General features: G+C 56.5%; 11 protein-coding genes across 11 annotated transcripts; 6 read left to right on the top strand and 5 right to left on the bottom strand.

Annotated features, from left to right (window-relative positions):
- Window positions 1–22: 22 nt before the first annotated feature.
- PUNSTDRAFT_145219 (Metallo-dependent phosphatase) lies at window positions 23–2,124 on the top strand (the record flags this gene model as incomplete). The annotated part of the gene is made up of 8 exons (XM_007386118.1): window positions 23–176; window positions 230–396; window positions 448–475; window positions 528–559; window positions 614–679; window positions 733–1,151; window positions 1,206–1,863; window positions 1,922–2,124. The coding sequence occupies 8 exons, from the start codon at window positions 23–25 to the stop codon at window positions 2,078–2,080; spliced, it is 1,683 nt and encodes a 560-aa protein (XP_007386180.1). The 3' UTR covers window positions 2,081–2,124.
- An 84-nt stretch (window positions 2,125–2,208) lies between these two features.
- PUNSTDRAFT_105832 (FAD dependent oxidoreductase) lies at window positions 2,209–3,932 on the bottom strand. The gene is made up of 6 exons (XM_007386117.1): window positions 3,756–3,932; window positions 3,602–3,701; window positions 3,106–3,549; window positions 2,937–3,036; window positions 2,538–2,879; window positions 2,209–2,478 (listed from the first exon to the last, which is right to left on the bottom strand). The coding sequence occupies exons 1-6, from the start codon at window positions 3,916–3,918 to the stop codon at window positions 2,281–2,283; spliced, it is 1,347 nt and encodes a 448-aa protein (XP_007386179.1). The 5' UTR covers window positions 3,919–3,932; the 3' UTR covers window positions 2,209–2,280.
- Window positions 3,933–4,701: 769 nt separating this feature from the next.
- PUNSTDRAFT_72072 (chitinase) lies at window positions 4,702–6,148 on the top strand (the record flags this gene model as incomplete). Its single annotated transcript, XM_007386116.1, has 5 exons — window positions 4,702–4,865; window positions 4,913–5,000; window positions 5,051–5,196; window positions 5,249–5,906; window positions 5,972–6,148. The coding sequence occupies 5 exons, from the start codon at window positions 4,702–4,704 to the stop codon at window positions 6,146–6,148; spliced, it is 1,233 nt and encodes a 410-aa protein (XP_007386178.1).
- Window positions 6,149–6,506: 358 nt separating this feature from the next.
- On the bottom strand, window positions 6,507–10,476 carry PUNSTDRAFT_105826 (carbamoyl-phosphate synthase; the record flags this gene model as incomplete). Its single annotated transcript, XM_007386115.1, has 7 exons — window positions 6,507–6,820; window positions 6,876–7,254; window positions 7,315–8,686; window positions 8,737–9,193; window positions 9,243–9,469; window positions 9,526–9,785; window positions 9,837–10,476. The coding sequence occupies 7 exons, from the start codon at window positions 10,474–10,476 to the stop codon at window positions 6,652–6,654; spliced, it is 3,504 nt and encodes a 1,167-aa protein (XP_007386177.1). The 3' UTR covers window positions 6,507–6,651.
- Window positions 10,477–11,816: 1,340 nt separating this feature from the next.
- On the top strand, window positions 11,817–11,984 carry PUNSTDRAFT_115205 (uncharacterized protein; the record flags this gene model as incomplete). The annotated part of the gene is made up of 1 exon (XM_007386114.1): window positions 11,817–11,984. The coding sequence occupies one exon, from the start codon at window positions 11,817–11,819 to the stop codon at window positions 11,982–11,984; it is 168 nt and encodes a 55-aa protein (XP_007386176.1).
- Window positions 11,985–13,010: 1,026 nt separating this feature from the next.
- Window positions 13,011–14,116, top strand: PUNSTDRAFT_105822 (kinase-like protein; the record flags this gene model as incomplete). Its single annotated transcript, XM_007386113.1, has 5 exons — window positions 13,011–13,205; window positions 13,264–13,446; window positions 13,504–13,572; window positions 13,626–13,823; window positions 13,877–14,116. The coding sequence occupies exons 1-5, from the start codon at window positions 13,086–13,088 to the stop codon at window positions 14,114–14,116; spliced, it is 810 nt and encodes a 269-aa protein (XP_007386175.1). The 5' UTR covers window positions 13,011–13,085.
- A 432-nt stretch (window positions 14,117–14,548) lies between these two features.
- Window positions 14,549–16,530, bottom strand: PUNSTDRAFT_127359 (uncharacterized protein). The gene is made up of 3 exons (XM_007386112.1): window positions 16,387–16,530; window positions 16,277–16,332; window positions 14,549–16,220 (listed from the first exon to the last, which is right to left on the bottom strand). The coding sequence occupies exon 3, from the start codon at window positions 16,188–16,190 to the stop codon at window positions 14,832–14,834; it is 1,359 nt and encodes a 452-aa protein (XP_007386174.1). The 5' UTR covers window positions 16,191–16,220; window positions 16,277–16,332; window positions 16,387–16,530; the 3' UTR covers window positions 14,549–14,831.
- A 355-nt stretch (window positions 16,531–16,885) lies between these two features.
- Window positions 16,886–17,723, top strand: PUNSTDRAFT_145213 (uncharacterized protein). The gene has a single exon (XM_007386111.1). It carries the CDS (start codon window positions 16,892–16,894, stop codon window positions 17,570–17,572), a length of 681 nt encoding a protein of 226 aa, XP_007386173.1. The 5' UTR covers window positions 16,886–16,891; the 3' UTR covers window positions 17,573–17,723.
- Window positions 17,724–17,727: 4 nt separating this feature from the next.
- On the bottom strand, window positions 17,728–19,373 carry PUNSTDRAFT_127357 (uncharacterized protein; the record flags this gene model as incomplete). The annotated part of the gene is made up of 6 exons (XM_007386110.1): window positions 17,728–18,743; window positions 18,801–18,830; window positions 18,887–18,946; window positions 19,008–19,034; window positions 19,112–19,247; window positions 19,305–19,373. The coding sequence occupies 6 exons, from the start codon at window positions 19,371–19,373 to the stop codon at window positions 17,794–17,796; spliced, it is 1,272 nt and encodes a 423-aa protein (XP_007386172.1). The 3' UTR covers window positions 17,728–17,793.
- A 491-nt stretch (window positions 19,374–19,864) lies between these two features.
- Window positions 19,865–22,058, top strand: PUNSTDRAFT_136531 (uncharacterized protein; the record flags this gene model as incomplete). Its single annotated transcript, XM_007386109.1, has 7 exons — window positions 19,865–19,912; window positions 19,962–20,010; window positions 20,060–20,113; window positions 20,168–20,194; window positions 20,253–20,270; window positions 20,326–21,501; window positions 21,562–22,058. 7 exons carry the CDS (start codon window positions 19,865–19,867, stop codon window positions 22,056–22,058), a joined length of 1,869 nt encoding a protein of 622 aa, XP_007386171.1.
- Window positions 22,059–22,478: 420 nt separating this feature from the next.
- Window positions 22,479–25,126, bottom strand: PUNSTDRAFT_136530 (uncharacterized protein; the record flags this gene model as incomplete). The annotated part of the gene is made up of 16 exons (XM_007386108.1): window positions 22,479–22,556; window positions 22,610–22,756; window positions 22,812–22,843; window positions 22,897–22,939; window positions 22,997–23,136; window positions 23,190–23,196; window positions 23,263–23,526; window positions 23,585–23,613; window positions 23,661–23,683; window positions 23,735–23,759; window positions 23,813–23,971; window positions 24,024–24,050; window positions 24,113–24,287; window positions 24,341–24,559; window positions 24,621–24,676; window positions 25,090–25,126. 16 exons carry the CDS (start codon window positions 25,124–25,126, stop codon window positions 22,479–22,481), a joined length of 1,461 nt encoding a protein of 486 aa, XP_007386170.1.
- Between the last annotated feature and the right edge of the window lie 1,265 nt (window positions 25,127–26,391).

The following is a 26,391-nucleotide window of genomic DNA, read 5'->3' as shown; positions in this document are numbered from 1 at the left end:
GCCAAGCCAGAGTCACTGAGCTATGTTGCACTCCAGCTTCGTCCTCCTGGCCGCGCTAGCCTCCTGCGCAACAGCAAACCCGTTGCCGGAGGCGAACAAGCTCGTTTCCCGACACTGGTCAAAACCGGGACACGGACACCACCATGACGACTTGTTCAACCTGACCATCTTCCACAGTAAGACGCGTCTTCTTGTCCTCTCCGCGCGTAAAGAACTGACAGCCATACAGCTAACGACGTCCATGCTCACCTGGACGAATACAAGTTGAGCGGTGCTAGCTGCACTGATCCGACTGTTGGCTGCGTCGGCGGTTATGCGCGGATCAAGGACAAGGTTGACGAGTTGAGGCCAGGCGTCAAGAACAGCCTGCTCTTGGATGCCGGAGACGAGTTCCAGGTACGAACGACCCCTAGTCTTTCCTGATGGTCTTCCGAACCTGATTCACAGGGAACCTTGTTCTTCTCGGTCCTTGGAGGTTTGTGCATGTGCTATTCAGTCGAGTTCAGCTGCTTACCCTGTCCGCGCAGCGTACCCCATCTCGGAGACCATAAACCAGCTGGTATGACACGTCGCCTGCGGTTTTCAACCCGACGCTGTAAGCTGTTTCACTCAGGGTTTCGACGCGTTCGTACCAGGCAACCATGAGTTTGACCGTGGCGACGACTACCTTGCTGCTTTCGTATGTCATCTTCGGCCAAGGCCATCACGTTCACCTCTGACACCCCCAAACAGCTGAATAACCTAACATTCCCTACCGTCTGCGCCAACATCAAGACGAACAACACCGCCCTGCGGAAAGCGATCAAGCCTTACCACATCTTTGAGCACCTCGACGTCGCCGTCATCGGACTCACCACCAATACCACCACGACCATCTCGAACCCGGACCCCGGCACGACCTTCACCGACCATGTCCAGGCGATGCAGCATGCCATCGACGAGATCCACCGGACCACGAACATCAAGCGCATCATCGCGATGACCCACATCGGCTACTCCTTTGACAAGATCCTCGCGCAGCAGACGCGGGGCCTCTACATGATCGTCGGCGGACACTCGCACACCCTGCTCGGCAACATCACTGGTGCCTTGGGCCCTTACCCGACCATCGAGACCAATCTCGACGGCGACGAGGTATTCATCACCCAAGCGTGCGCATACATTCCCTCTTCGACCGAATTACAGGATCGCTGACGCTCGCACAGGTACCGCTGGGGCGAATACCTCGGATACATCGACATCAGCTTCGACCATCAGGGCAAGGTCGTCGCCTACGAGGGCGCGCCGATTCACATGACGAACGCCACCGGCCAGGACGCAAAGCTCGAGGCGCAAATCAAAACATGGGCCGAGTCCTTCGCCGCGTACGAGTCGGAGGTCGTCGGCGTCTCGCTCGTCGATCTCGACCAGTCGACGTGCCAAAAGATGGAATGCACGCAGGGCGACGTCCTCGCGGATGCGATATTTGAGTACGCGCGGAACCAGTCGCTTGCCCCCGACCTCGCGCTCATCAACGCCGGCACGATCCGCTCCGGGATCGATGCGGGTGACGTGACGATGGGCGAGATCCTGACTAGCTACCCGTTCGGGAACGCGGTCACGACGCTACAGCTCACGGGAGACGTGCTCAACAAGGTGTTCGAGGGTATCGCGAGCGCGACGAGTGTGTTTAACTCGGAGGAGGTCACGAGCTTTGTCCAGGTCTCCGTCAACGTCGAGTTCGTCTACGACCCTACTGCTGCTGTCGGAAGCCGGCTCGTTTCGCTCCATGTCAACGGCACCGCGCTGGATGCCGATACGACGTATACGGTCGTCACGTCCGACTACGTAGCGGGCGGAGGAGACAACTTCGTTGAGGAGCAGGTATGCAACCTCGTCAATCGATCCATCGCGCTGTTGGCTGACACCAGTGCAAATGCAGGCTGGCTTCGAGGTCCTCGACACCTTGGACGAAGTGTTTGCGGCCTACGTCGGAGCCCACACTCCGGTAAATGTGACATTGGATGGACGTATCTCGAACGGCACGACGCTGTCAAGTCGGGAATGGAGGCATTCCGCGCTGTTTAGAAAGCAGCTTTGACAGAATCATCGTAGATCTTCTGGCTCTGTCATGAGGGAATACAATCCAAAAATGATAGTCATTTGCTATTCCCTGATTCATGCCCGGGACCTGGAATCCTGACAACGGTAGAGCCGTTCAGCATATGTGCGTCGATCACATGGAGTTTCTATTCGAGCCTGGAGTCCATGCTGATGTATCATCACCTGAGATCACTGCATTCATGGCAGTAGATCTTCCGGCGTACAAAGTATATCTTCCGTAAGCTCCTGCACACCTCCGAACCCTCTTTCATTCGACGGCAAACGAGTCCGATCTTCTTTCAAAATGTCCCTATCTACCGCAAACCTCTTCACCAACGCAGGATCCATGACGCCTTGTACCGCATCCGCGACCAGGCGGCCAATCACAGGTAGGAACTGTTCGTAGCATGATCATCAAGCTTTTGCGCGCAATGCAAGACGGGCATCCTACGAACCTTGTACGCATGACCGCTGCCGGACGTTGCGAGGAGGATACCGGCGTCGGATGGGTGGGGTCCGATGACCCAGTCCGAGTCGGGCGAGTCAGTGTACCAACATAGTCGTGTCCCGCTGAACGGTTTTTTGCCGAGCTCAGGGTACACCTGGCGCAGGAAGCTCCGCAAAGCCTTCACCGAGGACCGCGGGATCCGCAGACCGTCGTTGCCGTGGCTCGTGATTGTCCTTGGAGTTGATATATTCCTTTGCGACCCTGTAGGAGCATCGGGGACAGGCGTGGGGACAGTACGCGTGAAGCCGGTCGAGTGAATGGCGAGTTTGACTATATTCTGCTGGTTGGGCTGATAAACGGTACGTTGTGAACCACCGACCGATAAACAACCAAGGAAAATACGGACCGGAAACATGTAGAATCCAGAACCGAAATCCAGAATGACAGGACAGGCACGATAGCGTGCAGCTTCTTCCTCAGTGAGCTGGATGGTAGCAACGGTCTGGCTGTCCAGGATCCATGTTAGAGTCTACATGTTGTGTGCGACATGGTATGGTATCATGGTGGCTGCTCACCCGGTGGCAAGGCATCTAGTGTCGAGATCCAACTCGGGAAATGTCGAAGCTGTCCAAGAGCCGGCTGCTAGCACGACTAGCGCGGCTGGAATAACTTCACCATCTTGACATTTGACCCCCACTGTTCGGGAGGCCTCTTTGACCAAGCTCGCCACGCCCTTCCCATGTAGGATCTTCCCGCCCATTCCACGAACCTTTTCCGCCATCATAGCGACGCCTTGAGTGGCCTTCGCCCAACCTCCGTCGCGATTAATGTACCCGTTGAGATGGCGGATGGTATCCGGACCGGCGTCGGCGGCGAAGCGTACATCGGGAGGGAAGAGGGCGCGCATGGCGGTGACATTCTCAAGTGTCTCGATACGTGCCCCGGACGCGATGTCATTGTGGTATGCGTCGTCCGTGTACGAGGCGACGTTGCCGGCACTCAACATGACGCATCCGCATCTTGCGGGCGAGGTTAGAATAATGGCAAAGCAGATTATCGCCATAGACTCACTCCTGGTATGTATCACCCCACTCTTCGACTTTCTTCCATTCTGCGATCGCCTCGCGAGCAAGACGGGTGTAAAACGAGTCCGCATACGAGCTCCGAACGACTACATATAGATCTGTCAACACTATGGCGCAGTTTGGACGTGCATGCCACGTACTTTTGTTAATATCAGAACTCGCTGCGTCCGGAGCTGGGACGGTAGACGCCCTCTCGAGCACAGTAACATCCGTGAATCCTCGCTTGAGGAGATGGTACGCGGTGGATATGCCGAAGACGCCGCCGCCGACGATCACGATTCTGTCCGACGGGCTCACAGTCATGTCTGGCGGTGTTGCTGGGATTGGAGATAGTTCCGATAAGACCAGCCCGCGTTGATCTATGTATTAGTACTTCGACCGACCATTGCCGAAGCCGACGGTATGTAAGTGAAGACAATGTACGGCATGTGCCTAGATGGGCCGGCGAAGACGATAGACAGAGCCTGAGTCAAAGCATGCAAGTGGATGCTTGCGGGAGTCCACCTGTAACGGACCGGCCCTCGTTATCGCTCGACGCAACCCGCTTTTCGTACTGCCTCGCCGATCTCATTGATTTCTATCAGCTCGGCAGCATGCTCTCTCTCTTGTACACCCGAGTAAATACGAAGTTTCGTGCGTATCTACTCGACTGTACCTGGTTATAACCTCTCCCCCAACAAGCTACGTTGGCCCGTTTACCCGTTCCGCGTAACCCGTGGGCGCTTCAGTCAAGGGCAGATCAGATTGTGAGATTCCACGCGATCGCGGTCCAGATCACCGCCAGCTTTATTGTAGTATGCAGTACTGGTACCAGAAGGGAGGAGCCAGAGAAATCGAAGGTTATGATGCTGGTCAAGGATAGCTTCAAGCCAGGTCTCATGCCGCCTCTTCTTGAATTCGTACTTCACGTGTGCTACGCGGTCGCCAGTTCTCTATCAGGTTCTTGTGGGTTAAATTTCTCCGGACCTCCAAAGAGCACATGCCTGGGGCGAACAGATAGATATATAGGTCCAAGGAGGCGCAGAGGATGACGGTAGGCGCTTTGGCAGCTGAAACCTGTCTGTTTTCTCTCTCCTCGTCGTTTTAATGCAACTCCTCGCAGCCCTTTCGCTCCTTTCACTGTCCGTGATATCAGCTGGCGCGTCCAAGCCGACCGTCTCGGCAGCTTGGTACGCCGGCTGGCATTCGGACGATTTTCCTCTCTCGTCCGTGAGCTGGAACAAGTACACCCACCTCACATACTCCTTTGCGTGAGTCACGAGAACCGCCAGCTATCGAACCTCTCTAATCATTGTAGCGAGACCACGCCCGATGTTTCCAAGATAACGCTCAAGGGATCGGATCCCAAGTTGCTCCCGACCTTCGTCTCCACGGCCCGCAAGCATGTACGTTATGGCGCCAAATCCGAACCACGTGTGCTGACCTGAAACAACAGGGCGTCAAAGCGCTTGTCTCCGTCGGCGGATGGACAGGCTCACGATGGTACTCCTCCAACGTCGGCAGTGCGAAAAACAGGACCGCCTTCGTCAAGACCATCGTCGACTTTGCCGAGAAATATGACCTTGACGGCATCGACTTCGAGTACGTCTGTGCTACTTCATAGCGGGAATCGCGCGCTCAGTTCGGGCTGTAGCTGGGAATACCCCGGCACACAAGGTATCGGCTGCAACACTATCAGCAAGCACGATACCGCACACTTCCTGAGCTTCCTCCAAGAGCTACGTGCTGACCCGAAGGGCTCAAAGCTCTTCCTCACCGCCGCAACCTCGCTCTCGCCGTGGGCCGACGCCTCTGGCGACCCCTCGGCCTCCGTCGCCGGCTTCGCCTCCGTGCTTGACTACCTCGCCATCATGAACTACGACGTATGGGGCCCTTGGGCGGACACCGTCGGCCCGAACGCTCCCCTGCGCGACACCTGCGCCCCTGACGAGGCGCAAATCGGCTCCGCCGAAGACGCGGTGATAGCGTGGCACGCGGCAGGCATCCCCAAGAACCAAATCATCGTCGGCGTGCCCGGCTACGGCCACTCGTATCGGGTCAAACCCTCGGATGCGTTCGTCAACGGCACCCGCGGCTCGGGCAGCGTACTGGCCCTCTATCCGCCGTTCAACGCTTCGGACATTCCCATCGGTGACAAATGGGACGACGCCGCGGGCAATGACGAGTGCGGCAACTTCGAGAGCCAGGGCGGTCTCTTCGATTTCTGGGGCCTGGTGCAGGCCGGTTTCCTCACCTCTCAAGGCAATCCGGCACCAGGAATTTCGTACCGCTACGACACGTGCACGCAGACGGTACGTGTACACCAACATTAACTTGCAGAGGAAGCTGTCTGACGCCCTGCTTCTTCGTTCCTCAGCCCTATGTCTACAATGCGACCTCCGAGGTGATGGTATCCTTCGATAATGCCCAATCGTTTGCACAGAAGGGCAAGTTTATAAAATCATCGGGACTGGCAGGTTTCGCGATGTGGGAAGCCGGAGGCGATTTCCACGATATCCTGTTGGACTCGATTCGTGGCGCGGCAGGGCTGTGATGCGATTTCCGTCGGCTCTCTTTACTACAGAAATTATTGTAACGGAGTACACACTATTTTAATGAGATTCAGGGCCATTCTTGATGCGCACCACAAAGCATCTAAATTTCAACCCAGAAGTTCAAGTTGTCTCTAAGAAGCCGGAGGTTATTAGCGCGGTGTAGGACGACGATCAAGCTCCTTTCATGCGCTTTCCGACGAACTTGCTCCGGGATACCGCCTAGATCTTCATCCAAAGCGTGCCAACTCTCTGCGTCTACTTCAACAGGAGCCGTCCCGCACCTACCAAGGTTGGCGTCGAACGAGTTACGAACGTGACGGCTCATATGCTCAGTTCCTGGGCCTCCTTGATGATGCAGTGACTAGAGGGATTGCTGTGATATGGTACAAGTTATGCTATGGAGATAAGGTACATGGGCAAGCAAGCCCCTTTTTAATGCAGAAGAAAAAGCATTGTGCATGATATTAGATTTCCACCGAACCCACACGGACCAAGCCCCTCTTCATGCACGTTTACCGACGAACTCGCTCCAGGACTTGACCTCAGAGGGGATGTGGCCCTCTGTGTACTTGCGGAGGCCGCCCTCGGGGATCTTCCGCGACAGCGCATCAACCCACAGCTGCGCGTTGCGAGCGTTGTTGAGCAGCGGTAAACCGAAGTCGACAGCGTTTCTGGAATGAAATTGCATGGGTCACGACGAAAGGAAGCTGGTAAACATTGACTTACCGTCGCGCGACGTAGTCCTTATCTGTCGCCTCCGTAGCCCGGCTCCGTGCGAGGTTTATCACGCACTCAATGTCGTATTCGTCGAACACTTCGCGCAACTTGCGTTTATCCTTCGTGGGGAAGAAGATCTTCTTGCACGACACGTACGGCAGCTCGTTCAGGTACTGCTCCACCTCCACAGATGAGCAGTACAGCTTGAAGCCGAGCGTGATGAGCTGCTTCGCGATTGACGCCATCTCCGGACGCGTCGTGTCGCCGCCGATAAGCACACCCGAGTTGGGCCGGGGCAGCTTGAATCCGGTTGTGCTCCGGAGTGAGGCCCAGTACGCCTCGTACACGTCGCGCCCGAAGCTGGCCACTTCGCCGGTACTCGCCATCTCTGTAAGATCAATATCAGCAAAATGTCCTACCTCTCGGTCCTTTGAGATATGTCACTCACCGACACCGAGGAAGGGATCTGCACCCGGCAGCCGCGTCCACGAGAACTGCGCGACCTTGATCGCAGTGTAATCCCTCTTCTCCCCCATGGGATCCACAGGTTCCGGCACCTGCTCGCCCACGATCGCCGCCGTCGCCACGTCGACAAAATTGCGCCCGAGCACCTTCGACACGAACGGGAACGAGCGCGACGCGCGCAAGTTGCACTCGATCACCTTCAGGGCCGCGTCCTCGTCCCCCGCGCCCTCCTTCACCTGTCGGATGACTTGCATATTGAACGGCCCCGAGATATCGAACGCTTTTGCCACCTTCTCCGCGATCTCCTTCATGCGCGCCATGTCCCGCTCCGGGAGCGTGTACGGCGGCAGCACAAGCGTCGCGTCGCCCGAGTGCACGCCCGCGTTCTCGACGTGCTCCGACACGGCGTGAATGAGCAGCTTGCCCTCGTGCGCAACCGCGTCGACGTCGATCTCCTGCGCGCCGTCGATGAACTTCGTGACCACGACCGGGTGCAGCGGCGACACGTCAGCCGCCGCCGATAAATTGTGCTCCAACGCCGCCTCCTCGTACACGACGTTCATCGCGGCACCCGAGAGAACGTACGACGGCCGGATCAAGACAGGGTAGCCAACCTCGCGCGCGAATGCTTTCGCCGCATCCACGCTCGAAACCTCGGCCCACTCGGGCTGGTCAACGCCGATGCTGTCCAGGATCTTCGAGAACTTGTGCCTGTCCTCCGCGCTGTCGATCATCTCCGGATCCGTTCCGAGCACGTTCACGCCGTTCTGCTTCATGCGAAGCGCAATGTTCTGCGGCAGCTGCCCTCCGACGCTGACGACGACGCCCTGCGCCTGCTCCAGCTCGTAGATGTCCATCACGCGCTCGAAGCCCAGCTCTTCGAAGTACATCCGATCCGCTTCATCATAATCCGTCGACACCGTCTCGGGGTTGTAGTTGATCATGATGGTCCGCTTGCCCATGTCCCGCAGCTTGCGCGCGCACGTGACCGCGCACCAGTCAAACTCGACCGAGCTCCCGATACGGTACACTCCCGAGCCGAGGACCATCGTGCCGTGTTCGTCGAACTCGACGTCGTGTTCCGTCGCGTTATAGGTCGTGTAAAGGTAGTTGGTGTGTGCCGGGTACTCGGCCGCGAGCGTGTCGATTCGCTTGACGAACGGCGTAACGCCGAGGGACTTGCGATGGGCACGGACGGCGTCCTCTGTGGAACCGATGAGCTTGGCGATGTGCAGGTCAGAGAACCCGGTCTGTTTTGCGCGGAGCATCAAGTCACGGTCGATGGCCTCAACGGAGCCAGCGGTCTTGAGCGTTTGCTGCATTTGAACGATATTCTCGATCTTGTACAAGAACCACTGTGATAACTGCATCAGCGCTGAATAGTACTGAAGGTACATATCCTTACCTTGTCGATCTTGGTCAAGTCATGGATGCGGTCCACAGAGTAGCCCTTGTTCAACATCGCGTCCGCGACAGCAAACAGCCTCGTGTCCGTAGGAACGCTCAAAGTCTCGTCCAGGTCCTCCGGGTTCACGTACGCTTCGAACCCGCAGTAGCGCGGGTCAACCTGCCGGATCGCCTTTTGAAGGCTCTCCTCGAACGTGCGTCCGATAGCCATCACCTCGCCAACCGACTTCATCGCGGACCCGACCTGACGAGCGACCTGCTTGCCGAATTTGGCGAGGTCCCAACGAGGGATCTTGGTCACGATGTAGTCGAGCGAAGGCTCAAAGCAAGCCGTTGTCGTCTTCGTCACGGCGTTGGGCAGTTCTGGGAGCGTGTAGCCGAGTGCGATCTTGGCAGCAGTGTAGGCGAGCGGATAGCCGGTCGCCTTGCTGGCGAGCGCGGACGACCGGGAGAGACTGGATGACGGTCGTTAGTAACACCGAGGGTGCATATGCGGTGACATACCGAGCGTTGACTTCGATGACGCAGTATTCACGGGAGTACGGGTTGAGCGCGTATTGGATATTGCACTCGCCGACAACGCCGAGGTGACGGATGACCTTGATCGCGGCGGTACGTAGCATGTGGTACTCGTCGTCCGGGAGCGTCTGCGACGGAGCAACGACGATCGAGTCACCAGTGTGCGTGCCGAGGGGGTCGAAGTTCTCCATATTGCAGCAAATGATCGTGTTCTGCGTGTCGCCTCGTCAGCATGTCTTGGGGTGAAGGAGTAGGCTTATGTGCATACATCGGCAGCGTCGCGGACGACCTCGTACTCGAGTTCTTTCCATCCCTTCATACTGCGCTCGATGAGAACCTGAGGCGCGAGACTAAGCGATTTGGCGCTGAGGTCGCGCAGCTCATCCGGGTTGTTCGCAAAGCCAGAACCGAGACCACCTAGAGTGAATGCAGACCGAAGGATGACAGGATAGCCGATCTTCTCTGCTGCCGCGAGCGCATCGTTGACCGAGGAGACAGCCGTGCTGGTAGCAACCGGAATGTCGATTTCTATATAGATACGTCAGCCAAATGCTCGTACAAAGAAATAAGTGAACGTACCCTTGAGCGCCTTGACGAACAAATCACGATCTTCGGAAACCTCGAGCGTGCGAATGGGCGTGCCGAGGACCTGCACGCCGAGTCGGTCGAGGACACCCATACGGTCAAGCTCAATGCCGACGTTCAGCGCACTCTGGCCACCGAACGTGAGCAGGATGCCGTCCGGCTGCTCCTTCTCAAGCACGTAGGCAACGTAGTCCGCGGTTATGGGCAGGAAATAGACCTCTGCCGCGAGTTCATGCGACGTCTGCCAGGTGGCAATGTTCGGGTTGATGAGCACGGCGTCGACACCTTGTTCGCGAAGGGCCTTGAGCGCCTGCGAGCCCGAGTAGTCGAACTCGCCCGCCTGGCCGATGCTAAGGCCGCCGCTGCCGACGATGAGCACCTTCTTCACGTCCGGGCGCGCGATCTTGGGGAGGACCTTGGCCGAAATCTTGCGCGCGAGCTCTGAGGGCGAGTTGAGGACGTGCTCGCTGTCTTCAGCGCCGTAGTCCCCGACGGCGGCGGACGCCACGGCGTAACGGGTCGCGCTCGCATGCAGGGCGCGGGTTGCGGTAGGATGCACTGCACGAGCCAGACGAGAGAACGACGCGGCCGTCCGTATACTGCTTGCTTGTTTTGTGATGTGTCGTACCAACATGGTGGGTGGGGGACTCCTTCGGTCTTCAGGGAGTGAGGGAGAAGACGAGGTCGCTCAGATAACTGGACGCTGGTCAGAATCCCGTATAGCGAGCAGAAAGGAATGGGAACGCGAGGCCAACTTACTCGTCGCGAGTGCTTTGGGTGAAAATCATAAACACGAGCAGCGCTCGACAGCAGGAGGAGGATGCGCAGAGGAGAGAGCGCGTAAGGGAAATTTTTGGTCGCGTATCTTTTACGTCCGACGTCATCCGCATGACTCACTACCACTCTCAACAGAACCGCTTCATCGGAATGTTCACGCCTCAATAGCCTCGTTTCACAGCGCTCATTATCGTCTTCGGCATCGAGATCGTCCCCTCCCTGATCCAAGTCCTCGACCTCGGAGTAGAATTGTACTTGGATACAGGTCTTTCCAGGGTTCCTCCGCCATGCATGGCCACTCAGGCAGCTGCAACGCTCTAATCATGGACACACGCATCCGGTGGATATGGCCGGCATTTCATCCAACAGTTGGCGCTTGAATAAGGTTTCGACAACGACGCCCTCATGTTCATCTTGGACTTGGTCCGGGTCCTGTCTCCATCTGTTATCCAATTGTTGACTCAGAGCCGGACCCTAATGAGAGCAAGACCTTAATGAGAGCAAGAGACTTCGTGCGGTTGGTTCACATGTTCATCTGTCATCTCCAGTCCTTACTCGGCTCGAAACCCCTCGGTCACCCGGGGCCAGAGAGCAGAGGCCGATACAACATTAATGAGAGCAAGGACCTCCTGCATTGGCTGACATGTTCATCTGTCATCTCCAGTCCTTACTCGGCTTGACGCCCCTCACTGATCCGGGACCAGACGACAGAGACCAAAACATCGCCGCCGACGCATATTATCAGGACGTCGCATGCTCAAACGGTCGGTTCTTCTGTCCGAATGCCTTCTACTCGAACTCTCAAGTGGGAGAGACGGCAGTTGAATAACCGAGACCGCAAGATTTGTCTCCAGGCGAACACGTTTTTGCGCACTGGAGAGACTCGGTGTCCCTGTCATGCAGACGCGCAGAGAAGCAACATGCGGGAAATGGTCGCCACGAATTCGATTTACATCCTTTGGTTCTGAGGCTGGAACGAATACACGACGAGAACCCTTTTCAAATCGCGCTATTGCCACTCGTAGCTCCAGAGCTGAAATCGAGGCTTTCAACCTTCGGCATCCGATAGCCACGCTGCTCCGCGGAGGACTCCGCACCTCAGGGCGTACCACCCTCCATTCCCCGGGCGGATAAACATCCATGCAGGACAATTGGGCAGTGTTGTCGTCTATTTGGACAAAAACCCTGGCGTTCGTTATGGCCATGGCATGCGCCAAAGGCGCCGCTGCGAAGTTTTGGCGCCGCATGGATATAGGCTTGGTGGTCCTCCAAGCGCCTTCCTTCGCCCTTCCCTGCAGCCCTTTGCCACGATATAAAGTTCCCGGTCCCGTAGTACGACCCGCCGTGCGTGAGTTCTATAGCTGACGTACACCTCTAGTCATTCAAACTAGACCCCGCCCTCTCACAACTCCCCCATGCCATTTATTTCTTCGGACGATAGTGACGGCTCGATGTCGTCGACATTGAATCCGTTGCTAACGCGCTCCGAGGACTTGCATAGCAGAGAGACCTCGGACGACGCTACTACGCCCCACTCGCATACAGCCCTTCAGCGCCGCTCGTGCAACGACCGCAGCCTTCCATTCTCACTATTTTTAGTCTTGGGTGTTTGGCTCTACGTATGGGATGCGATCTTACACCTTTACGGCCTAATTCTTCATCTGCTGGGGAAGATCAAACCCCGCTCCAGGCTTATCGAGGTACGGGGAACAGCTTCGACAGCTAGCTGGATTCCATACTGATGACTGTCCTCAAAGTCTTGGTGCAGATGCAGGTTCGTGCATATGAGCATGTTCTTATATTGAACTACCCGCTGTTTGAGCTCACCTATCACTAGACGAGGAGGAAATCAACGGAGGATATCCCGCAGCCATGATGGTCAGACAAAACGATGCGCCAGCAACATCCGGATGCCAAATGCCATTATTCTGTTGCGCTTTGGGTGGCTACCGTGTCCAATTATCGCGGCTGTCCGGAGAATAGCGCCATGGGAATGGAAGCGAGACTCGCCCGACGCAAGGATGTCAAAAACTCTGGTCAGCGAGCCGGATTTACGGATCACATCGAGTCAGACCTCCCAATGGGGCGCGCGGTCGCGGGCGCAGGCCCACGCCCTTTCCGACGCGGAAGTTGAGATCATGCGCCATGTGTGGACATCCCTGCCCAAGGACTTGATCCTTACATGCGAGAATGTCATGAAGCTACCTCTCACGCTTGCGCAAGAATTAGTCGATCTCTTGCAGGAGGTGTGTTCGGTGTCTTGACGCGTGAACGATTGCCGTACTAATTTCGTATCAGGATCTCGATCGCACGGCTGTCTATCAATCGTCAATCAATGATGTTTACTCCTCACAAACAACAGCCTTTCGGCGGAGCTCGAAGATCTTTTTGCTAGCACGATTGAGCCGTTATTACGGTGTCGTTTCTTCGAAATTCTATGTGAACGACAGCAGCTGCGCAAACACAATGTTTCCTCGATACCAAGGCGGCTTCGCAGACATATTCCTTGGCCAAAGGCGCGGGGGAAAAGTCGTTCTGAAGCGATTACGGGCGCATAACGCGGACGGCACCGATCCATCACATCAGGTTGCAGTTGTTTACTTGCAGACACCTCATGACGGCTTCTAACATGAAATGATTCTAGATGCTATACCGGGAGGCTGCGATATGGGCACAACTGAAGCACCCGAATGTGCTCCCCTTCCATGGCGTCGACCGGGTGACCATTCCTACGCGCCCCGCCATCGTCTTGCCCTGGAAATGCAACGGGAACTTGCTGAATTACATTCAAAAACAGAGGTGTACCGGAATGGAGATCAATGCATTGGTAAGTGACGTTACCAGTGCGTATATTTGTGGTCCTGAACTCACCAATACCGCACAGTTATTGGATGTCGCGACAGGATTGTCATATCTTCACGATCAAGCTGTTATCCATGCCGATTTACGCGCTGTAAGCCACTGAAATGCTCTCGCATACGTGATCCGTCACAACAACGATGACAGGCCAATATTCTCGTTGACGATGATGGGTCGGCTCTCCTCACCGACTTCGGTTTGGCCTTCGTATCAAACGAGGCCACGGTTGGAACCGCTGTTGGCCTATCTCACCTTCGATGGCTTCCTCAGGAGCTGGTGGGTGAGGAAGAGCGGTTTCCCACCCGCTCTACTGATATATACGCCTTTGGTCACGTTTGCGGTGAAGTCAGTTTGGCTCGTCGAACCTGCCAGACGACGTTCTAACGCGTCGTCTCAAGGCGTATACCCTGAAACCTCCATTTTGGAACATCGTCAACAACTCTGCAGTCCAATGGACGATTTGCAGCGGAGGCCTCATGCGGCGCCCCTCGAACTACGAATGTCCCGGTCCGCATCTACCTGACAACCTGTGGACCTTGATGCAACGTTGCTGGGTTCCCCACCCATCGGACAGGCCCATGGCTGCGGAACTCGTTGACGAGCTACGCCGCCTGAACCATCCTCTTCCGGATTGGTAACCACTCAATTAATGATGTCTTTCTATATTTCGTGGTAGATTTCTGCCATCTCGCCATCAGGAACTGCGAACTCTGTTTAATCACAGTAGACCTCATACACTGTACTGCTACGCACGGACTCTGCACTTGTCCTCGATCGTGAGCTGTAGCATAATTTCTTGTGACGACCCATAGTACCGACCACTCCAGCTCCAAGGTTTGACCCGCGCGTACGCCGGACCGATTCCCAAAGTATCTACATCTCTGACATGTAAACTTTTGTTGCCCATCTATCTTTTCTTGCCTGTGGCCGCATCACTTGCAATATTCAAGATAGAACATGTGACTCGACAACCACTTGCGAGGCCGCATTCGACGGGAATGACCGAGGCACGGCAGCGATATGAGAAAGAGAGGCTGATGAATCGACGACACTCAATAACCCGCCTGAGAAACAATAGCGTAAAGCTGGTTATATGATGCAAGTGACGCAAGTGAGTATTGACATCGCTCAGGGACATTTGAAAAGCTCGCAGTTGAAAACAGGAATCCAATAGCGAATGAACGGGAGGGCGGAAGGAAGAACGTGACTGGGACTGAGGGCAGATAGTAATCTTCTACCATCAATTTACCAAGCCGGGACCATGGACGCAAAGGGAAGTTTGAATCACCTGTGGAAGAGGCGACGTCGGTGCACGTTGTTAAATGAGGCAGTAATATCCGGAATGAAACGTCTTTATACCACCTCTCCGCAGACCTTCCTCCTTGTCCTTGTAGCCTTATCCCATACATCCTCCCCGACCCACCTCTCCTCCTCCCATATTCTCCTCCGCGCTTTCGCTTCCTCCCCGGCCTTTGCCCTCCCGGCCACGACGTAAAACCGCTCGTCCAGACCCTTCAAGCTCGCCACCAGCCGATCGAACGCGCGTCGCGCTGAGCTTGTCCACCCGTTGGCCGTCACCCAATCCTCCCAGTCTACAACCAGTACCACGACCCGCACGCTCTGGCTCGCTGTCGCCAGCCACCTCTTCACCCTTCGCATCCTCCGCATGAGCTCGACGGGCGTGTATGGCTGGCACCGGAACGCCGGCAACGCGAGATGCGTCACGTTCGGGAGCCTCTTGAGCAAGGCGCTGACCGCGGCCTCCTTCCGTTCGTCGTCGATTCGGAACTCGGTCAACCGCAGACGCGTCACCGCGCGCGAGAACGCGAGCCATACCTCCGGGTCGCACACGCGCTCGTACATCGGACACACCCAATGCGGCGGTTGGTCGAGCGTGAGGGACAGACCTCGAGGGAAGCTGATGGGTGCGCTGTCCAGCACCATGGAACCGGAGCCGCTCGCTGCGCTGCGGTCGAATGTGTATTCTGTAAAGAGGCGCTCGAGGTCATAGGTCGCCATGCATAGCGATTCAAGCCCGGCTGCCGCAGTCACGACCAGGCGAAGACTATCCTCCGTCGAGCTGGCCAACCACAGGTGGCGAATCATTTGAGGATTACCGAGGTGCACGATCTCCGCGGCTTGCGCGTGCTCGACGAAGCGCACGGCGCCCTTGTGCGTCGCCACCAGGCGGGAGACTTCCCATCGCGAGGTCTTGTTGACCAATGACATGGCGCACGCATGCTTGCACGAGAACCGCGCGGCAGTGGTAAGGATCTGCTGGACGAGTTCGTAGGGAAGCTTTGGCCAGGGCGAGGTGTGACCAGCGAGTGCGGGAGGTTCATCCCGGTCGTCGGAATGAGTCCATGGGATCGGAGTCGCGGTAGGGCGCGTGATCAGCTGCGAAGAGTGTGCGGTCGAACGTGCTGCCGGACGCGTTGGGAGAGCTGGTTGCTTGCCGGCGGCTCGAGAGCTGATCTGTCCCGCATCGCGTCGCGGTAGGGGACGTATGGCAGGCCTGGAGGATGTTATCGTCGGCCGGGGCGCCTTCTGGACAAAATGGAGGGGATGCGCAGGGGGCTTGATCGTCTTCGCAAGCGAGGCGAGGGTAGGCCGGGCTGCCTTCTGCTTTGAATTGTGAGATCCCGGGTCCGATCCGGTGGAGGCCATCGTGGTCAGCTCTGGATGAGAGTCGAGCATCGTCGCGTCAGCCATCGCGTCGCGATCGTGCGCGTCCCGCACGTCCTATTGGGGCGACATGGTATTAGCATATGCAACCAATACCCGAATGCCATACTCACACAATTGTGAAGTTCAGAAACCAGAAAACCCGTCCAGGATATTATCGTGTGCGAATCTATTCCAGGATCGTCAGCAAAGCTCGACTCCTGCGCGTTATCCACGCACCCACCAGGACGAAGCTAATGAATCAAGCACGGTAGAGCCGGGGAGCACGAATAGTACGCTGGGGGCTGCCCCAGGGACTTCCTGGGCGAGCTCAGGAGGAGAGCCCGGTCAGTGCCCGGTCCGCCTCGTGGCGGTTGACCGTCGCAACAGGCAGCGAGTGGCGGTGCTCGCATCCGCATTCGGAGAAATCCCGACGCGATCCCGACGCTTCTCACGTGCCACGCGCTGCCTCCACATCCCCGTGTCGGTATATCGGGTTCATCGAGCACTCATCTGGCTTTAACAGATGGCCCGAGGTGCAACTTATTCCTGACGCTTATGCCTATAGTCGACTGCATGCAGCCCGGTCTCGTGTCAAATGGCGCAGCAGGTATAACTGCGATCATCAGAAGCTGTTGTGGATAGCCTCTACATGCCCACGCAAATTCAGTGCTGTTACTTATCCGCTGAGTCGATTACAGATGGGCATTCCATTGCACAAGGATCACTCCTGACTTCACCCTCTCGATATGCCGTCGTGGTTCAGCCGTAATACTGTGCTATTCGTTGCTTTGCCAGTAGGCCTGGTCGCAATCATGCTGAGGTGCTACCCCAAACGACATGATGCTCCCGACGTGCCTGCGTACGTTTGGTCATCCGATATTACAGGTTGGCGCAACCGGTCGCAACCGCACCCGCACCCCCTCTCCTTCTTCCCCTCACGCGAGAACCTCCAATTCGCCGTGTCGTCATGCGCCATGATCGAATGTCCCATGCATGTCTTCGCCATGTTCAGCTCTTCAAGCAGCAGCGTAGGGATAGAGGCGAGCGGGAAAGCTTTGATCCTTGACGAGGGTGACGCCGGGGCTTTGATGCGCCTCACGAACGCCATCCTTGGTCTGTCGGATGGGCCATGGAACATAGACACGGATGTGTCTTGCCAAAGTTCATCTATAATCACCGCCGCCAACGCTGACGGTCCAGGACTAACGACCGTGTCGGTACACGCGTACAGCAAAAACAACAGAAAGCTAGAGAAACCTGTTGACGGCGTTACGGAGCTTCCCGACGCGCTCTACGAGCTTCTGGGGTTGATGAACGAGGCATACCAGGGTTGGGAGCCACATGGATGGGTACCTTTGGACGAGAAACCGGAGATGCTACAGAGACTGGTCCCAGTCATTCCATACCTCGGCGGGATCGCCCCCTAACACCCTCCACGCTGACCGTCGTGCGCCCAATCGGCCTCTGGAATGGTGGTTATCGGACAACGACTGTTACGCACCATGTATGGAGCATCTCGGTCTTACTCGGCTCATGGTTAGGTTAGGACGTCCTTCCTCTCAATATACAGACGGTTTGTAAGAGGCAAAGCACCGTGTTGGGTTAAGCAGAATTACTAGGGTACGAGGAATATGTTATTTGTAAAGGGTCACCGCGCGCGTCCCTTGCCCTTGCCCTTCCCTTTGGCAGGAGCTTTTCCTTTCCCCTTGACCGGAACCGGCGGGGGTGAGGGGGATCGTTCTTCCTCCTCTTCCTCGTCCTGTTCATCGTCGTGGTGATTATTGGTCCCGCTCGGTCCGGCAATGGGCACCCCATCGTACTCGTATATTGCCGGAGCCGCGTACATCGGCTTGCGACGCTTCTGGAGCCGAGCTGGGGACGCAGGCGGCATATAGCGTACGGTTTCCCTCGCCTTGCCCTTGCTCTCGACCGGTCGGACGACCTCCTGGTATTCGTACTCAACGTCCGGCTCGCGACGACGCTTCTTAGCCACGGGTCGGCGGTATACCACCACCTCTTCCATCTCTTCTTCCTCTTCTTCCTCTTCTTCTTCTTCCTCCTCCTCCTCCTCCTCCTCCTCGACCGGGTCGATCCCAGCCGCCCTCAAGCTCTCTTGTACCTTCGGCTTCAGTTGGGCCAACGTCTCTAATATCACCCCGATCGCCTCGTACAGTTGCTCGACGCTCTTCTTCACCTCGCCCGGCTCGTCCTGCAGCGCATCCGCAACGGTGCGCACGCGCGCCTTCGCCTTCAACAACGCCTCGTTCACCTCCGCGCGCACCGATGGCTCGCGCTTCCACTCGAGGAACGCGAACGTCCACGCTGGGTGGCGCTGCAGGAGCGCATACACCCAGTCAATGTCGGTCACGTCCTGCGGGATCCCCGTACCGGGCACGAACGGGGCACGAGAGTCCGCCGCAGACGGGTCCGGGCGGATGCTATATACAATCGAATCCGTTGGCTTTGGCCCGTCTAACGGGAGATCGAAGGCGATCTGCAGCAGGCGCTGGATTTTGGCCGCGTCCAGGGCAAAGGCGGGCATGGACGGCGCAGGCGCGGCGGTTCCGTGTTGCGACTCGGATCGTATCCGGACCGCTTCTGGGGACATCAGCGGTGTCAGTGACGGGAACGCTAGTCAAATCAAATGGATGCTACCTCTTTCTGCCATCAGTTGGCGCAGAGCGGCTATCGAGAAACTGATGAGCAAGTGGTAGATGGTAAGGAATTTGGGACAATCCTACGTTTGTCGAAAACCGCCGGCGCAGCAGACGAAGAAGGCTGAGCTCCATCGGGGGATGCGGCTGTTCAAGGGAGTCTCAGCATTGAATGACATGCAGAGATCTGCAACGCCCAGGAACATACCGTGCCGCGGCGTCTCTTCGCCAAGGGCTGGAACGGAGACAGATGTGACGAGCTTTTCATCAATGCAGGTTATGATAGATTACCTCTCTTCCTCTTCAGCGAACCTTGAGGCGGCGGCGGTTGCGCAGTCTCACGCTGCGCGAGCTCCTGGCCTGCTTTAGTGAGCACGCGCTTGGAGGGATCTAGGATCTGCGCAATGAGATCCGCGGCCTTCAGAGAGCGGGTGTTGATGTTAAATTGCTGAGAGATGACGCGTGTCAGAAAGTTGGACAAACGGTGTGCGCGGGGAACACTCACCTTTGCGACCTGTCTAAGCGAGACGAAGGGCATGCTCTTGAGCTGGGCTTCAGTGTATTCTTGTGACATTGTGTACGAAGTGAAGCTGGTCGTGGTAGCAGAGGGAAACGAGGATGAACGTGGTTGGAGAGTGTTAAGGGGGGCCGAGCGCCGATCGGCCATGTTGTTTAAAGGGCCACACTAGCGTTGAGTGGCTCAGAAGCGCATTGGCCGGACGAACAATAGTATTTCGTCGATCATCGGTTGCCAGAATAAGGTATGCATGGCAGCACAAAGACAAGGCCATAAGAAGATCAGGTAAGCCCTTGTTGATATTGTTCACGGCTAATCGGCACGCAACGAGTTGCTAGATCGAGTGAGACATATGCAATCTCGGCATAAGGCGCCTTCGTTGGCGTCCAAGCGTAGAACGCAGTGGTAGATGACTTGGCTTTCATGAGTCGTAACAAAAAGCGCGCGGCTCTCCCAACTTCGAAGGCTCGAGCCAGAGAAGGGCGCAAACGTCACCGCCACCAGAGGCGCCCCTTCACCCCAACGACCACAACCGCTCTCCCTTTCCCATGGCTTTTGGACTCACTATCGGTACAGAGCGCGCAACCGCACTCCAGGTACGCTGAGAAACACCGTTAGATGCGAAAATCCTCACACTGGCTACAGAATTCCATTCAAAATGAGCTCCAAAAACGCGGGTTTAGCCCCGACGCCGGTGCGTATAACACTACCTTCCGCATATTACCTTCTGACGACGCATATAGACCCTGTTATGGCGGAATACATTACCATCATGATAATCAACAACAAGACGGCGGGTACGTTGCACACTAGTCTGAGAGCTATAGCAAATATTGATACGATGGCCACAGCCCAAATCACATCGGAGCTGGAAGATTGTGAGTAGAACTCACATTCATGCTGTGTCATATGTGTATCTAAACGCATATACCGTAGTAATTGGGCCCGAATACGGTATATACCCTTGTTTCCCTCAACCAACGAGCGTGCTGACCAATATCCCCCGCAGACGCCTCCTTCACCGACTGGTTGTTCGTCGAAGCCGCGAAAGGCTCGGAACCCGTTCCAGCTTTAGCTACACCCGCCGCTTCCACCAGCACCCCCGCCCCCGCCCCCGAACCGATTCCCATTCCCACCGCCGCGGATACGCGCCCCGCCCCGCCCCGCGCTTATCAGCAGGCTCTCGCGCAAGCACAGGGCGCCCCTGCACAGAAGCGCGCCGCCTCTGCGAGGTCGCCGTCCCCCTCTGGCGCCGGCCATCCATCGAAGGCGCGCCGTACGGACCTTCCTACCGGCCCACGGGCGATGCAAGACCGCGAACGCGACGGCAGGTTTCACGGCCGCGATCGAGAACAACAGCCTCGTAGCTTGCTCGAGCGTATGGGCGGGCTGCACCGCCCTCATAATGGTCCCGGGCCAGGCCACCAACAGCCATTCGACGTACCGCCCAACATGCCCAACTTACCAGGCATGCCTAACTTCGCAGCGATGAACCCAGCGGAACAGGCGATGATGATGCAGCAAATGTCGGCCATGGGTGGGATGATGCCGAATGGGATGGGCGGCGGCATGCCTCCCGACATGGGCGCGGCGGGGATGGCGAACCCGATGTTGATGGAAATGTTCGTGAACCAGATGGCGCTTATGGCGCAGATGGCGACGAGTATGGGAATCATCAACCCCAACGCGCCTTCTGGCGCCCAGTTCACGGGCTTTCCTGGGCAGCAAGGCCCAATGGTGGATGCGGGGATGCAGGGGCATACGGGAGGCAACAACAACCGAGGCCGAGGAGGGCAGAGAGGACGGGGAAGGGGACGGGGAGGTCAGAACAGCGCAGGTGGCCAGGGCCATATTGCACCCACCGACGCCGCACCCGCACCCGCACCCGCACCCGCACCTGCACCCGCACTTGTCGCGCCGCAACCGCAACCCGCGCCCCCGGCGGTCGACCCCACCGCGGCCTCTCGCCCAGGCTTCGTCGTACCGGAACGCCCGCAGTCGCCAACGCTGTGCAAGTACGGCCTTAAATGCACGAACGCACTCTGCCGGTGGTCGCACCCGTCGCCCGTCGCGACACCCGAGAGTGGCGTCGTGCTGAGTAACGACCCGTGCGAGAAGGGCAAGGACTGCAAGGACCCTGACTGCGTCAACGCGCACGTCAGCCCCGCCGTGCTCAACCCCAATGGTCAGTTCTCCTTGACATACATGTGCTCACCGAGCCTCAACGCTGACGTTGCCTTCCCAGCCGAGTTCAAGCCCCATCATGCACAACCTCCTGCGCCCGCACCCGCCCCGCACCAAAACACTGCGCCGGTGCACAACCCCATTCCCGTCCAATGCCGTTACGGTGCCAACTGCACGCGCCAGAAGACTGGGTGCCCGTACACCCACCCTGCCCCCGTGCATACGCCCTCCAAGACGGGGACACCCTGCCGCTTTGGCTCGGCATGCACGCGCGCAACGTGCCCGTTCCAGCACCCGAAGGACCGTGTCCTGCCGACGACGTTCTTCCGCGGCGTCGGGACCGATGCACCGCTCGTGAAGGTGAAGGCACCCGAGACAGGGAGCATGGGCGCGCCGAGCCCACATAAGAGCGTCGTGTTCAACGGCAAGGGGGCGACGAAGGAGGAGCTGGAGAAGCGGATGAAGGAGCTGGAGGAACGGAAGCAGGCAGTGGCGAAGCAGGTTGCGGAGGCAGAGTTGAAGAAGGAGGAAGCGAAGCAGGTGGAAGTCTCCAGCTAGATGGATGGGAGGATAGACCGGAACCGTTGTTCACAAGATCGAAAACGCCATCGCCAATTCACCTCCGAACGACAAGAGCGCTCAAGCAACCCTAAACGCGCTCGCAACCAATTCACAACGCAATTCACAACGCCCGATTAGTTCTTTTCACAATGTGTAGTGCTTCCCTGATCTCGGACCGTCATGAAATAGCGTAGGGTAGCGTAGATATATACCAGGGACCGCATAGCGGTCCACAGTGGGAATATACTACCCAGCGTCGACCTGCGAAAGAAACGCGGCGACGCTGGCCCACTGCGCTGCTCATTGCCTTTGTAAGATCGAAACATACAGTCGAATCAGTGGGTGTCTGTATATATATCACCGGAAGTGCAGATGCAACGAGTCTCCAGGACTCCGAAGTGCGCAATAGTATCTAGCTTAGTCGTCGTTGTCAAGGATAGTCGCGGTTTTGTCGACTGCAAGCCGTATCCGGTCGCCTTTGTCCAAGTCTTTGAACTGCGAAGACGATTAAGTTAGCCAATTTGTGCAAGTAAAGGAAAGTAGCATACCGTCAGCTCTCTCGTGCGGTGTAAACTCTCGATCTCGTCGATGCGATCACGCACGCCGTCGAGCAGCTCATCGAACCCATCCTCCTCCACGACCGAGCGCGCAACATGAAGGATCAGCATCGAGTCCGGTTGTACATTGTGATGGACCTAAGCGGGTGAAGGCGTTCAGATAGCATACGGTGCACCTTCGAGAGGTACCCACGTCGATACTGATAATATTCATTCGATCGAGGTCTAAGGTATTATTCAATCAGTTCCGCCGCGATGCAGGCCACAGTGGCGCTTACCTTCGAGGAAGTCTGCTCTCGTCATGATCTGCCTGCATTTATACTGGAGGAATAATATCAGGGTGAGATGCCACAATTTGCAAGAAGCAGAGTTGCGTACATAGGGTATGGAAGGTAATGGAAGCGTTTCCAGTCCATCAGGAGTCACCTCTCCAGATGAAATCTGCTCTCCAAGTTCGTGCTCCTGCTGCATCCGCAACCTCACGAATTCGCGCAGCAGTAACCAGGAGCAGGAACTCCCTGCATGGAGGTGAACCCGTGCGCACGCGTTGTCACGAACGATAGTTTCTCACATTTTTGCTGCAATACCCTTATCAGCCTGTGTTCGGAGCCGCCGGCGAGTCCATCGCCAATGAATATACGCACCTCGTCCATCACGTCATCGTCGCAGTCCGGGATGAGCCCAATTTGACTCAGCAGCCATCCCTTCTCCACGTCCAACATATGTTGTGCGTACTCTTCCATGTCCCTTGCCTTGGCCACCTTGCTCAGGTAGGCGAGTCTCCCGCCCACGAGCCCTATGACCCGCCTAACCTCCTCATCAGACACCGAAGATCTTCTAGCATCCAAACGCATGCGCCTGGCGGCGTGGAATGCTTCGTGATTACTAAGGTCCGGAATGTACATGACCTATGAGGTGAATATGTATGGATGCGGATTGGACGCATATTTGAACATCATGACTTACGTGCATCCTGCTAGCAGTTTTCCGCATCTCTGATTCAATGAGTGGAGAGTTCTGAGGGTATACGAAGTTCACAAACCATGGAAGGGCCAGAAGTCATCCCTGTTGATCCCTTTCAGCATTAGCTAATTCAGTAGCTGATTCATCACCTACGTGCTGAAGACCATGGTCAATGTGCCTGGAACACCATTAGTTGTCCGGGCCAGATTCCTGCACTAGGCAAAGACTGACCACTCGCTGACCAGCCCTCGGCACGTTGTTGGAGCTGAAGCAGCATGTTCCGACCTTCGTCATCATTCTTGAAATGATGAATGTTGTTGATGATAAGCACAAGAGGTCTTCCGGTACGTCGCGACACCCTGATGGCGACTTTTTCCAACTTGTTGAATGCTGTGAAGTGGATGTGAGACCTCTGGGTAACAAGGAACTGAATCTAGCCAACCTCGCTCGATATCCAGTGCAGGGCCGCCTAAGTAAGAGCGAAGTGAGTTCGGCATGAAGTACAGACATTTCAACTACTCGTGCCTTCACGCGGATCCCGCCGCTGGAACACCCCTGTCTGCGAATCCTCGTTATATTCGAAATTCAGAGCCTTGCCTAGCCTGAGTCTGAAGACCTCCAGGTCCGGGTGCGCATCGCACATGGCGACACCCTCTGCCTGGTTCTTTCGCATAGCGTCGATGACCATCGTCGTCTTTCCTGCACCCTGCCTCGCCAGTAAGGGCCAGATGACACGATGACACGAGTTGATAATAGTACCTTGGGACCCAGTAACATGAAATAATGACCGGTCTCTAGGCCATGTACAATCGCGTCCAATGCGTCTTGCTCCTTTCGCCTAAGGTGCGCCGTCCACAAGTCATCCCCGTCTGCAACCAGTTCTTCGAGTATAGTTTGGTCAGAGGAGACGGCCTTCTTGGCGTGGTTGTTTGCAAGATCTAAGGCAGGGTCATAACCTGCAGCGAAGGCAAGTTCTATCTGAAGACAGCCTATGAATACTCATTCGCAGCCTATGGACATGGTCGACGGTAAGGCTCACCTTATCCAAGACGCGCTTCTTGTACCATGCGATGTACGCAACGCCGCCTATGAACACTGCGTGCGAAGTCAGACGCAACAGCAAGCAGGAAGAACCGCAGACTCAACATATGCCAATCCCGATCACGGCCGTTACGATCGCATCGCCAGCAGAAGAACCTGGGTTAAGGAACGGTATGAACGACACACTCCTATCCTTTCGCGGGCTCTCTGCCACTTCCGGTTCGGTGGGAGGTCTCGGCACTCCCTGTGTATACGGTCTGCGAGCATCCACGCGCGCTGCGCCGCGTGTCGTTGGGTGTTCGTGGAGGGCGCGTCGCCGAGACACTGAGGCGACGACCTTCCGCTGTGCGAGCACCGGTCTCGCCAGTTGTTGTGACCGTCCGCACAACCGTTGCATACGAATGAAGCAGAGAATTCACGATATTCACAAACTCGAGAAGAACGTTGAGGAGGCGGTCGTGGCCAACTGAAGCATGCCAGAACATGGCGCGGCGGCGCAGCCATGACGGACCGTGCCAAGCGCTTGAAGCTGTGACCCCCAGCCCTTTGTTCTTGCCACCACCATACAGCAGTGATGGATCTCGTTTTCTTCCAGCCTAATTGACCTTGTAGAGTGGAGTGCTTGTGCTGAACGATAACATGGGCTGAAGCCAACTGCAACCGGCGATTGCCCATGTTCCCTCCGACGTGGGTGCGACTCCAGCTTTAGAGACTGTATAAGGTCGAGAACTGGTGGCACTCGAAAGATCCGGCAATGCGTTCAATAGGCTCTTCCTCTTCCGACTATACACCATCTTATCGTGATCATCGTCTGTGGAATAGCTCACGCGGCTTGAGGATGTTCTCATAAGAGATATGCCTAAGCAAGCTCAGGACTCCGACTCCGGTTAGTGGCGAACGGATCCAATCAATCCCTCCTTTCATCTGATATCCCGGAACCGTAGCGATTTCTCATACTGTAGTGTTCTAGCAACTTGAAGCTAGCGATCCAAGTTCGACGATAGGGAACGAAACCCCGACAACTCAATCTATACTGTTGGTCGTCAGCATCGGTGTAGGACCGAAGTCCGGAGATATCACGACTTAGACGCATCGATCGTCTGATGGTTTCCTCGCCACGTCTCGACAATCTGCAACGCGGAAGAGTAACCCTGCCGTCGAGGCTGGGGATCGAGCGGTCGGTTTGAGCGAACTCGGATATGCTGGGGCTCAGCACACTGGAACTCGGGCGCTGTATTCCGACGCGAACTTCTAAATCGGAAAGAACGAGGGGGGGATCTGAACGAACGGTCACGTCGACGAACCCGATGTAGACCAGGCCGATCCCCCACCGTGTGTTCCGTTATCTTCCATGCGACCGACATGCCCCATTCGTGCGTGATGATTAATCGGTGTGTTACGTCGGTTTAGATGATGCGCATCCGGCGTCGGCGAGCCCGGAATGACGGTTGGGCAGGATCATCTCCGACCCTCGTCGTCGGTGTGCGACACCGGGACCTCTAAAAAGGAGTGCTCCGAGATCGACTGAGTCCATATAGACCCTCCAAAGGCCCACCTCCGGTCGTGATCGAGGACACTGCGGAGAGGTGAAGAGAATGGGAATGTCTCGAGTTTTGGCAAGTCACCTCACGGATTACACCCGAAATCGTATGCTGCATTCCGTCTGATATAGGGCATGTAGGTCCTCTGATGTGACAATCGGCGTTCATACGAGGGTGCACTGTCGCTATCAAGTTCGCCGTGATGTAGATATGACTTTCGACGTCCAT

Source organism: Punctularia strigosozonata (genome assembly GCF_000264995.1).
Source record: "Punctularia strigosozonata HHB-11173 SS5 unplaced genomic scaffold PUNSTscaffold_10, whole genome shotgun sequence".
Classification (NCBI taxonomy): domain Eukaryota; kingdom Fungi; phylum Basidiomycota; class Agaricomycetes; order Corticiales; family Punctulariaceae; genus Punctularia; species Punctularia strigosozonata.
The sequence above is the reverse complement of the archived record's forward strand: the minus strand, read 5'-3'. Positions and strand labels throughout refer to the sequence as shown.